This window comes from Corvus cornix, chromosome 9 (genome assembly GCF_000738735.6).
Source record: "Corvus cornix cornix isolate S_Up_H32 chromosome 9, ASM73873v5, whole genome shotgun sequence".
Taxonomy (NCBI): domain Eukaryota; kingdom Metazoa; phylum Chordata; class Aves; order Passeriformes; family Corvidae; genus Corvus; species Corvus cornix.
Genome location: NC_046339.1, coordinates 3,655,926 through 3,668,009, shown reverse-complemented (window position 1 = coordinate 3,668,009; position 12,084 = coordinate 3,655,926). Strand labels below are relative to the sequence as shown.

Genomic DNA, 12,084 nt, shown 5'->3' with positions numbered 1-12,084 from the left:
GGGTTTTTTTAAGTTTGCGAACTTTGGATGAATTTGCAGTGAATCCTAGCAGGGTTTGGGCTGGAAGGGATCCTAAAGATCATCAAGTTCCAACTCCCCTGTCATGAACAGGGATGCCACTACTAGATGAGGTTGCTCCTCCCATCCAGCCTGGCCTTGAACACTTACAGGGAGCGAGTATCCAGAAAGGAAGATTACATCTCTATCACAAAGAAATGCCAAATGCCAGGTCCTCACTTCTGTGTCACAGAACTCAGTGAAGGAGTTTATTTAGAAAAAAGAAAAAAAAAGAATAGGCAGCATACTTTTCCTAAGCCTCTTTCTTGGAAACCTAAAACACCTCAGGTAGACACTCAAAAAAATCCCCAAATAAAATCTCCGAGCACAAACTGAAGCTCAGGCAGAGCTTGCTTGGCAGATTTCACCCCAGATTAACATAATTCATTTTCAAACAACTGAAACCCATGGTCTGGTAATGGAAAGCATTAGGCAGCTCCAACAAAAGGCATCACTGTCCGTATTGCCTGTAATTAGATAGCAGAGTATAAAACACACTGCATGGCTGGCTTAGGATCAATTCAAATCCCATGATGCCAAAATTATTCCTCAATATCCTCCAGCACATTGCCTGCAATCTGATTACTTCCACACGAGTGCTGTCCTTCCAGCTGCTGGAGCTGGCGGGTCCCAGGAACAGGCAAGGTGAATATTAAACACCCCGGGAGGATGGGGAGTGCTGAGCTCCCACCCTTACTCTGAGCAGCTTTGGAGCAGTGTGGATGAGTTGTAAAATCATAATGAAGATCCCTCACTTAGCCAAGAGAAAAGGAGGAGACACCCTGCACTGTTAACTGACCTCTCTCTCTCACTCACAGAGGCCTCGGAGGCTTTGGCACCTTCACCAGCAGGAGGAATAAATCAGCCCAGCACAAAGCTCTAATGGCTCTGGCACAAGATAATAAATAGGGTTTTTTTTTCCTAATGTGAGTAGAGGGGGGCACCAGGAGCCATGGACAAGGAGCTGCATTTCTTAATTGAATTTAATGAAATATGTAACAAAGCTTCCCATCCCTAATGCTAAGGACTGGGGAAGGGGCAAGGTGACACATTGCCAATGCTGTGGCTCGACAGGAAAAATGGGCTGTGACCAATAAGCAAACCCTGCCCTGCTCAGAAGCATCTTTTCTGATCTGTGGGATGGCTGTGTGGCTCTGGTCTGCTTTTATTCTCTGGTCACTCCATTTATCTACACTGAAAGGGTGTATTACCACCAGCATCTTCAGATGGTAGAAGATGGAGAGCCAAGTGTTCCTATGGGAGGGCACGAGGAGGCAAAAAGGACTGCAGTGGTGGGATGTTAGGGAAAATGTCTAAAACTGGGAAGATTCAGCAGAACTGACCCACCTGTAAACAAAAGAGCAGGGGACTTTGCAGGAGAAGCCTTCTCAGAAGATGGGCTGTGTTGAGTGGTGGGGGCAAATGAGGGAAAAATATTATGAAGAACAAGCACTGCCCTCAAACAGGGCTGATGTTAAAATAGGGTGTGGCCAGAGGACAGAATTGTCTCAATACAAGCCAGATTTCTCTCTATTTTCTAAATTAAACCACTTTTCTGTTGCAGAAAGCCACAAGCTATGGATTAAAGAAGTGTTCCCTAACAGAGCTGGCTCATTGTGAAGCAGCACTGGAGCTCAGCTCTACACCTCAGCCCTGCAGACAGCACTCATATTTTCAAAAGGAAGCTTAGACCATGACATCATCCTAAAGGAAAACAAGGAAGTTGAGAAGCTAAAACCTGAAAACCTTAAAAAAACCCCTACTTATTTGCTAAACTTTGCAAATAGGCTCAGTGATCTCCAGATGTAATGCCACGCAGCTAAAGAAAATAACCTAATTTCCCATGAAAGGTAGTGAAAATTTTCTCAGACTAGCCAATTTTATATATGTATACACACAAGCATTTGTTAGCTTAAAAATTGTGGGATAATCCATACTTGTGAACATCTAGGAAGCTGACAATTATTTTAAAACAAATAAATTTTCTAATAATAATTTAAAAAAACTATTTTGTCACACTCAAATAACAAAATAGTCCCAGCTCTGATTTTTCCACTTTGCACATTTGTAATCTGTCACTTTGTAATTGATAATTAGAGGAGATACACCAGAAACAGATACACAACATTTAATCTCTTAATGCCACACAAAAATGAAAAGCAGAGAGCTGTCATATGGCAGGAGGCAGCTCTGCTATTTAAAACCTGATGCTCATCATGTTTGACGAGTTAAAAAACAAACAACAAAAAAAGAGCTGATGATTTTACAGAGCCACCAAAAATTGTTCCCTTTTTTGGCATCACTGGGAAGGAACGTGACCTATCTAAAAGTGTACCCTGGCAGGGCATCAGCCCGCAGTGCCAGGGGAGGTTTGGGGGTTTGGTGTACGTACGCTGCTCGCAGGTCTCTCCCAACCAGCCCGGCAGGCAGCGGCACGAGCCCAGCACGTGGTCACAGCCAGCAGCATTCTTGCACTTGCACACCTGGTGGCAGTCAACCCCAAAGAATCCATCTGGACAAGCTGCAAATGCAAAACATTTCTTTTTAGCACAGTTCCTGCTTTTTTTTTTTTTTTTGCATAAACTCCATCTGGTCTTTTCAGAGATTCTTAAGAACCGGAGTTGCTTCAAGGGTTAAGCCTGCCCAGTTCTGATATGTGCATCTTGGAAAAATGTGACCCTTTTACACAAGTAACAGATTTCTGCACGGGAGAACAGGGCTGAGAACACTGAAAAGCCATAAAACAAGTGAGAGAATGGAGCTGGGCTCACACAAACTGTTACTTGTGCCTCTGTAATGGACAGAGGAAATAATTCAACATAATGCAAGACTTCAGGGCCATCCCTGCTGACCTCCCTCCCTTTGAAAATGCAAAACTTCTGCTCCCATTTACTGTCCTGACACTTTTCTAAAGATCCTTTAACAGTGAACCTAAGCCACAGTGGTGCAGTTCAGTGCTGAAATGAAAAACTGGCTAAGTGAAGGAGTAGAGAAAACCGAGGCAAATTAAACATCACAAAACAATCCCAGGGAGCTGAAGGAGCTCTGCACCTACATCTGGGAGACATAAGGAAGAGCAGCCCCATGGATCCAATTTTTATCTGTACCAGCGCTGACAGCAGTGAAAATAATGACCAGTGCTTGTCAGTGGGCCACATCATACCCCAAATGCTGCATTACAAGAACACTAAGGCTGCTATGCAGAGTTTAAAAATATATTCTCTATGTAGCCTTAATTTAACCTCTGTGTGTGTGCTTAGATTATGTAAGTGCAGATATTATGTCACACAGTACAGTATATTATGTTACACTAAGTAATAACAAATCTATAGATACACAACTGTACATCATTCTTTCCACAGAATCCCTGAATCAACCTCAGGATTGATGGTGCTCATGAAATAAGCAGTAGTTCAGTAAAACTTATATCTCTCTGTCCTCTTGTTCAATATAAACTTATATTTAAAATCCAACCTTTACACTTCTACCATGAAATCAGAATGACTGGATTCCCAAGAGAATCTCATCGTGATTATCATCATACCATATACACTGACCAACAACCCTCCACACTAATTCCACAGCTCTCTACCAGGTCAGAGTAACACTGGTGCCATCGAAGAATGGGTTAGGTTGAAAGGGACCCTAATGATCATCTGCCATCAACCCTCCTGCCATGGACAGGGACACCTTTCACTAGACCAGGTTGCTCCCAAGCCCTGTTCAACCTGGCATTGAACATTTCCAGTGAGTTTTCCATGTGCATCTTCCACTGTTGGACTCTTCTGTCCCTTTTCTTGCCCTGGGGCTTCTTCATGCCCAGGTTTTTTGTCCCAGTCTATCACACTGCCTCTTCCACAGACACAAATTCAGTTCAACTGTGCGCACTGCTGTCTGCTTTGGCTACAAGTGGAGGAAATTCTGTGTCCGTAGTTTTAGGAAAACCTGGACTATCATTCAGTGACAGTGTAAAACACTGAACATCTGCTTTGGCTGCTCTACTGCTCAGCTTGTGACTACACACAGTTGTTTCATCCACCCAAAATCAAAAGCCTGCTCTTCCCTTCTGTCCAAACCTGTCCCTTCCCCAGCCTGTCCAAGCTGCAGCTTCTTCCTTGGCACACGAGAGGTTTCAGGCTTGCTGCCCTTCCCAGGTTTGTGCTGCCTCAGGAAAACAGAAATGGGGCTTCACACCCATAGAACACTGTAACACATCCATCAGCCTCTGCTCAGTGCTCCCCAGGAGAGAGCTGATACCAATGCACAAGGAAGAGCCACCAGGGTGAGGTTCATCTGTTATTCCCCATTTACCTGCTTCAGTAGCAGGTATGGCACAGCACAAGCACGGGCTCCTCCTGCTAAGCCCTCACTGACTTTAAGGGCTGACAAAGTTCTTTGAAACAGGGACTGCACAGCCTTGTCAGCTATTCCTCAACATGCACTGTGCTCATTTTCTCCTTTTATCTCAGCAAAACAGCAATCTTTCTGGGCTCTCTTATGGTAATGATTAACTGCTGAAATCCCCAGGGAAGGGTCCAGTCCGTCCATCCCCTGGCAGTGCTGACCCCACAGCAGGTCAGATGCAAAAGCCAAGCTCTGTGCTCCAAAAGGGTGGTATGTTGTTGTTATTAATGGATCAATTAATAAATATACACTAGGAATGGTCTGAGACTCCTGCTGCCTCCACTTAGTGGACTAATTGTCTGGCATTTTGGGATATTCGGACAGATGAACCAGTGAACTGGATAATTCTTCTGTTGGCCTGATCCCAAAACTGGACACAAGCCTTGGGTCATACAGCACATACCAGAGAGCAGCGCGGAAGGGAATTAAACAAAATCACAGTGCAGGGAAGGCAATCACAGCCTTCAAAGTGGGAGCAGCAGATGCTCAGCACTCCACAGAATTAAATCAATTATAACAAGTGCCTCCCCAAACAGGAGTGGAGCAGCCCTGGTTCAAGGCAGGGTGTCCCAGCTCACTTGGCACATCTGTAACAAAGCTGTGAGTGTGGCTGCAGAACACAGGCACACCTGGATTCCTCTGGGTTTGCCAGGAGCCCATGGCTCAGGCTTCTTGCATGGCAGATTTTTACATTTAGTTGGGAGTAAGCATTGATGTATTTTTCCATTTATCACAATAATGACTGGCTTTGGGGTTGGGATTTTTTTATTTGGGTTTTTTTTGCCTTGCCTGTTTAGCTGGAATTGCATTCTAACCACAGCCCTGCAGCAGTGGGTGAATACAGAAGCATCTTTTCTGGAGATGATGATACTTTGGCTATCTGTACTTGAACAGGACAGAAAGGACTTACAAAGCCACCTTTGCTGTGACCCCTGCCTTTGCAGAGCCCAGGAATGCAGAGGCATTGACTTCTGCTCCAGTCCAGGAACAGCCAGAACTCCCCGTGTCCCTCTGGTACCCCCTGCCAAGCACACGCCATTCTCCACTCAGATATGGAAGCTGGCTAGTGGCTCTGCTAGCAGCATCCACCAAAAATTATTTATTTTCCTTTGATAATGCAAGACCTTGTGAAGAAATACACATTATTTCATCAGTGTTCTGCTTATATCACTTGCTGCTTTCAAGAAAATCCAAAGGAAGCCTTTCCTAGATTGCTCTCACAGACTGAAATAATTTCTTTGTAGATTATTTTGTTTTCAGCCTTATTTGCAACCGTTAGCTACTCTGCAAATGAAACAGTTTTGCTGCTTTTGAAACTCCTTTGAAAGAGTCACAAGATTCACATGGTTCATTTTCACAAAGCACTGAGCAGGGCTGAAAGATGGAGCAGGCATGTACCACCTTCAGAAACGACTGATTTTCTTTCAGAGAGTGCCTCGATAGCCCATCATTATTCCATGTGACCACAGCACAACTGCAGAGGCAACAGTACCGCTGAGCAGTGCCAGATGAAGAGCAGCTGATCAAAGGTGACTCAGGGCAGAGCAGAACTGAGATGCTGATGGACAGACAAAAGTCCTTTGAAGAGTGTGAGGTCTTTTGTCAGCATCCTGTGGCTCAGAGCACAGAAGTTCAGTCAGCTCCTGAATAATTCACAGCAAGGTCTCATGAACCAGCAGCCCTGGAGCAGAAATGTCTCCTGCTATGGCTGAGCTTGGAAACTGTCCCATGCTGGTGGGTGACAATGATGATGAAGATGGTGTGGCTTTGGCTGTTATCTGTATTACTGACAGATGATATATATAGATTGAGACTCAGCAAGGACTAAGATTATATTAACAATTCTAATAAATATTAATAGGAGATTATGGAAATTTGTGGCAAATAAGCTTGGAAATGGCCACTGAAGTGGTGTTTTGCAACAGGGGCTGGTACCTAAACTTATGAAACCCTACTTCATACTGAGGGCAGCAAATTAATGAAAAGAAATAGCTTCCCACCAAAATGGGAAGAAATTTTCCCCAAATGAAAACAAACAATACCGAAGGCAAATTTTGGGATTTCTGCAGTCTCAGCTTGAATCTGGATCCCGTGCTGCCCCAGTGCAAAGCACCAAAAGCAATGACAGCAGGTTCAAACACCGTCGCTGTGCAGGGGTGATATTAATTACTAATATTAACCAAAATCAGATTTTATAAGGGACTGTGTTCTCCTAGGACTTTGAACTTAGGCTGCAAAAGTCTCCATTTCAACATTTCTGTGATGATGGAGAAGTCCTTCCCAGCCACGAGCTGAGGCATCAGCAGGATGTTTGAAGTCCAAAGCAACTCTGCAGCGCCAGGGCTCGATCTGAATTTCTGCCTGCAAGGCACAGAGCCTGGCCAATGTGGGTGGATTGCCAAGAGGACAGCAAAAAGCACATCCCTGCCAGAAGGAAACCCTGCCAGTCTCCCAGTCACTCGAAACAGAAGCTCTACAGCTCCTCCGAGAGAAGGTGCCAAGAAGGTTCTACCAAGGGCAAACCACCCACATGTTTTCCTCCCTTGGCATCTTTTGGAAGCTGCCAAACTGTTCTGGTTGAAGTTTTCTAAGTTAAAAGGTAGCCCAGGTCAGCTGACAGCAAACACTCTGCCTTCTTGAGAGAAAACATGGAGAAAATGGTGTTTTACAAAGTGCTAAATTCCACTCTCCCTGACACAATCTTTTTTCAGGAATTAAAAAAAGATAAAAATGTCCAACATGACTGATTTGGAAGCTTTGGGTTTTTTTTGTCCCCAATAGAATCACCCAGTCTTCTCCCTGTTCCTCACACCTACTCTGGAAAAGGATGTTTAGCCTCTTTGTTGCCATTATAATTCCTGCTGGAATGAAGAGACTTACACAACAACACAGATAACTGCCTCGTTTTTTTGTACGGTAAAAATACAATAATTAAAAAAACCCCATAGATTTAGGAAAACATATTTCAGCTAAATTATATTATAAGGGATACAGTGGAGATATCACGATTTACAAGGTCCAATTTGCAGCAGAACCTTGGAAAGAATATTTATTTTATGTAATAGTGCCTGGTAAGAAGGAGAGCAAAGCAACAACAAGCAATATCAACTCCAGTTGGTGGGTGCCTTGCTACATTCGTGGTCAGGCTGTGGAGCATCTCCCTTCCCATGAGAGGGCAGCAGCTGCCTGCGAGTGCTGCCTCTTCCCTCCATCCTCGCTGCTGAAACTGGCTGATAAAGCTGCTTTCTATCCAAAACAGCTGTGACTTCGGTTCAAGTACCGTGTTTTGCAGAATCTTCACTCAGCTACACTTAACTTTCACAGTGCCTGAATGACTCTGTGCTGTTTCTGCTGTATTTTTTATACAAAAAAATCAGCAAAATGATGCACCATGACAGCAACCTCCTGTGATAATGCCACAGACCTGACTCACCATAACGCAGCTAAGGAATCCAGTCCAACCTCTCCAACACTTTTCCAAATGACAAGGTAATAGAAGATGCTCTGTTGGATTTATTTAAGTTATAAGTGCATCTGTTCTTAAAGACTTCCATGAGGATGATGCACACATCCATGTTTTTCTCTAAATCGTTTCAGGGAGGCACCAGAAACAAGCAAGTGTAAGGCTGAACAAGCATCTCCTTGCTCAGCGCTCAAATAGTGGGACTCTGCTTAAAAAGAGTCCTCATGAAGATGTGATATAGCAGAAGCCTTAAGCATATATCTAATTTTAACCATGCTAAAACACATGCCTGACATTTGGCACCCAGCACGATGCTTTGCGGAGTTAGGAGGGGAGCTCACATTTCGGTATCGGCTTCCAATTAAGTTCAGTGGTTCATTTAGATCCAACACTGTAAACTGTAAAACCAGCTCTCTGAATTAAAATCAAAACAAATTCTCCATGAATCCAGAAGGGACCAGGGGGAGCAGCAGTACCTCTTTCACAAAAGGTTCCTGTCCAGCCTGCCGCGCAAGTGCAGGCTCCGCTGACGTGGTCGCAGGCAGCTCCGTTCTGGCACTGGCAGCTGGACTCACAGCTCGGGCCAAAGCTCCCCTCGGGGCACCCTGCAGCAGAGGAATCACAACCAGATGATGGGTTCATGCCAGAGCAGCTCAGGACCAATGAGGAATTTTTAGATACATAGGAAATCTAACTATTTCCAAAAGAATCAAGGCATAATGGTAACAACTTAAAAACAACGAGATATGAGTGTTCCCCTTGAGGTTCAGGTAAGCTGGGCTACATTTAAGATCTATTCTAGAAAAATTCCAGAGTGTTGAAAGACTAAATTCTGCACAGAAAACTAACATCTGCTATTGCAAAGCCTGAGATTTTACAGGTTCTGCCTGATGACACTTTGCCCACTGGTCTTGAGTCGCTTATGTGCACATCTCCTCTGGGACTTTATCAACTGGGAGGGGAGAAGCTCCTCTGTTCCCCTGTAAATCCTCTTTCCTCAGAAAGCTGGAGAAAATATGAAATGTGTTGGTTGCCTTCACAAAGCTCCAAATCAAATGCTGCACACTTTACTTTCATGCTCTGCTTTGAAAAATTCAAGCGAAAACGTTACATCTGGGGGACAGATTAACAATTACATTTCCACAGCAGTTAATGTGAGGAGTTTTAAAAGATTTGCATGGTACTACTCGCCATCAGAAGAAAGAAAACATTTGAGAATGAAAATAATTTCTTCCAGGATTATAGGAAAATCAATTAAGAACAGGGCCAGATGCCTAATTCACATTGGATATTTTGGACAGGCTGAAACACAGAGATAGACTTGGCTAAACACAGTATTACAGGGCCTCCACTCATGTTTGAAGGTCTCGTGAACATCCCTTTAAATGAGTTATGGAGATTACTGCCAGATCTCTTCTAGAAGCATATGATTTCAGCATTTACATCAACGGAGTGGTTTTCAGGCAATCTGGAAAGAATCAGAGAGAGCAGAAAACAAGGGTTCTCAAAGACACCTCCATGTCTGGAATAGAGGGGTGGGTTTGGTGTTGTCTGTTTGGTGCTGTGGGTGGGCAGTGACTGGAGCTGGCGTGAATTCAGGTGCTCCTGCAGCTCAGTGACTCTGCCAACTGTGTGTCTTATAGAGAAGTCAGGATGGGAGACGGGAGAAGAGCAAGGTACCTTAAGTATTTCTTTGCTTTCAGAGTCAAAAAATGGGACATTGTTTAAATCTGAGTATGTTTGAACCTATTTTTTTGCACTTACAGGTGACATCCCTTCCTCTTCCCAAAGCTGCAGACCACTGTTCAACAAATAAATACACAGAAGAGCACTTGTGCCTTAAAAGTCCCTTAAAAGCTGGATCCTTCTCCATGTTTCCTTTTCAGCTGAAATTTCAGTCAGAGGATCTGTGCAAGGGAAATGGTGCTGCAGTGCAGCAAGAGGTGTGGGGCCCTCCACAGAGCTCCCCTCAGGTCCACGGTGTTTAGCCTGGAGCTGAGGCTTTTCAAGGTGATGGCAAAGGGTCAGAGCACTTCACAAATGATTTCACAGTCCACAGCACAGAGAATCTGCCACTGCTCCATCAGGCACAGGCTGCTGTGATGCGTGTCAGGAGCCAGCCACCCTGCCAGAGAAACTGAGCTCCTGCCACGGGAAGGAGCCCAACCTGCAGGGAGAGTGTAGGGATGTCTAGGGAGCAGAGGAGATATCCAGGGATAGTGAAGATCTCACCTCCAAGGCAGCATGAAATTATGGGAAGAATTGTGGTTTTCATAATCTTGCACGTACACACACACACACACATATATATGTGCATTTTTATACATATATATACACACACACTAAAGAGGGTAAAAAGCAGACTAGATGAAACAGAAAACCCACAGAAAGAACTTTAGGGATTGCCAGATGTTTTGTCAGTGGCGATGGCTTCACTGATTCCCTTCCCAGTGAAGATTACAAGCAGCTATTTGGCCACTCTCTGTCTGCAGAGATGCTATTTTGAGAGAGATCAAGAGCAAAAGAGAAGCGGAGCTGGCAGCTCCTTCTCTGGGAGCTGGTCCTCTCGACACACTGTCCTTCCATTCCCTCTGTGCCAACAGCAACAAGGGCTGCAAGATCAACTTTCCAGGCTTTCTTGTCTTAGGTCACGGTTCCAGATTAATTGTTTTGACATTTCTGTATGACACCAGCAGTTAATCCTGCCCACGCTGCTGAGACTCTGGTAGCTACATCTGTGCTACTGTAAGATTGTTAAACTTGTAGATAAAATGTTTATTTTATCTAACAACATCGACAGAATCAATAATAATAATAATAATAATAATAATAGCAGCTTAACTATGCAACTTACTGCCACAAGATGAAGTAGATTCCAAATGCTTGCATGAAATGAAAAAGAAAACAGGCACATTAATTGGAAAAGAAAAAATCAAGTTGCATTAAATATAGAGCTACTGCTTCTGTCTCAAGAAGCTCCTGAATGAGAAATTGATGATACCTGGGGAGGCATATCAGGAATTTACTATAATCCTGTTTTCATATGCTTGAAGCATCTGCTGTTGTCCTCAGTTAGAGCTGAATGTCAAGGTGAGGTCATGGGCCTCTGATAAGACCATCGAACATTTTTGTTGTTAATAAATACAGGACTCCAAAAGTTCCTGGTTTTTCTTCTTTTATGTACATGTGAAGTATTTCTATATGCCTGACCTTTCACAGAGATTTACGAAGGCATAGTGCTGCCCTAAAACTGAATAAATCAAACCAATATGGAAACTCTTATGCCGCAACCCAAATATACATCAATCCCATCCCTCACACGAGATCCTACCGTTAAAAATAGCCGCTGGGTCCAAAACAAGGCTGAAAATACCTTTTCTGGAAATTGAATTAGGGAAAGCATCTAACCCTGCTGAAACCCGAGAGCGCCGCGCCGGGCGGAGCAGGGGCGGAAGAGCCTGAGAGCGTTCCTGGGGGGAACGATCAGGAAAACACAACTTGCAGAGCTGGGGTTTGGAAGCTCCTCGTGCTGGGGAGGCGGGCACTCAGGGAGCTGGCAGTGCTCCCTGGTGAATCCCAGCTGGCAGGAGCAGGCGCCCATGGTGGGGTCACAGGAACAGGAGTGGGCACAGCCCCGGCCCCAGCGGCCGCTGCTGCAGGCTGGATGGAAAACGGGGTCACATCCAGCACCATCCCCAAACCCCACTTCACTTCTACATCAGAGGACACAAAATACACAAAATGGTACCAGACTAAACCCCCAGCTGCAGCACAGGCGCAATTCATGGAAATAAAGACCATTTTTGTTGGTCTGTTTCAGCTGGATGCAGGCAGATATTATCCCACGCACATGAAAACTAATCAATCCACACCCGTCAGTCACAAATCTATAATTTCATGGAAATAAAGTATCAGCTATTGACTCACTCAATGAAAATCTGCATAACCAGAACAGTTAATGGGTAAAACCAGACAGATATGGGAGCACCCTCCATGCTTTCCCCAAAATACTGGGAAATTCAGCATGGACACAAAGGAATCTCACAATGTTTGGTAAAGCAACTTACTGCTTTCATCCTAAAATCACATAGCACTGACATAATTACGACAATGTACCACAGCATCTCCTTTCTTTCGAGTAAGGATGAAGATGAAAGTGC

At 44.3% G+C, this 12,084-nt stretch overlaps 1 protein-coding gene across 8 annotated transcripts in view; it reads right to left on the bottom strand.

The window, feature by feature from the left end:
* LOC104688151 (multiple epidermal growth factor-like domains protein 6) overlaps nt 1-12,084 on the bottom strand; it is a 190,563-nt gene that overhangs the window by 25,740 nt on the left and 152,739 nt on the right. For all 8 annotated transcript variants that reach the window (XR_005602643.1, XR_005602642.1, XM_039556907.1 and 5 more), the window contains 2 exons: nt 8,401-8,529; nt 2,450-2,578 (listed from right to left, as the gene is read on the bottom strand). Coding sequence is in view for 6 of the 8 variants with exons in the window: in XM_039556907.1 (XP_039412841.1) it covers nt 2,450-2,578; nt 8,401-8,529 (258 nt within the window). In the remaining 2 variants the exon portion in view is untranslated. The remainder of the gene's footprint in view (nt 1-2,449; nt 2,579-8,400; nt 8,530-12,084) is intronic.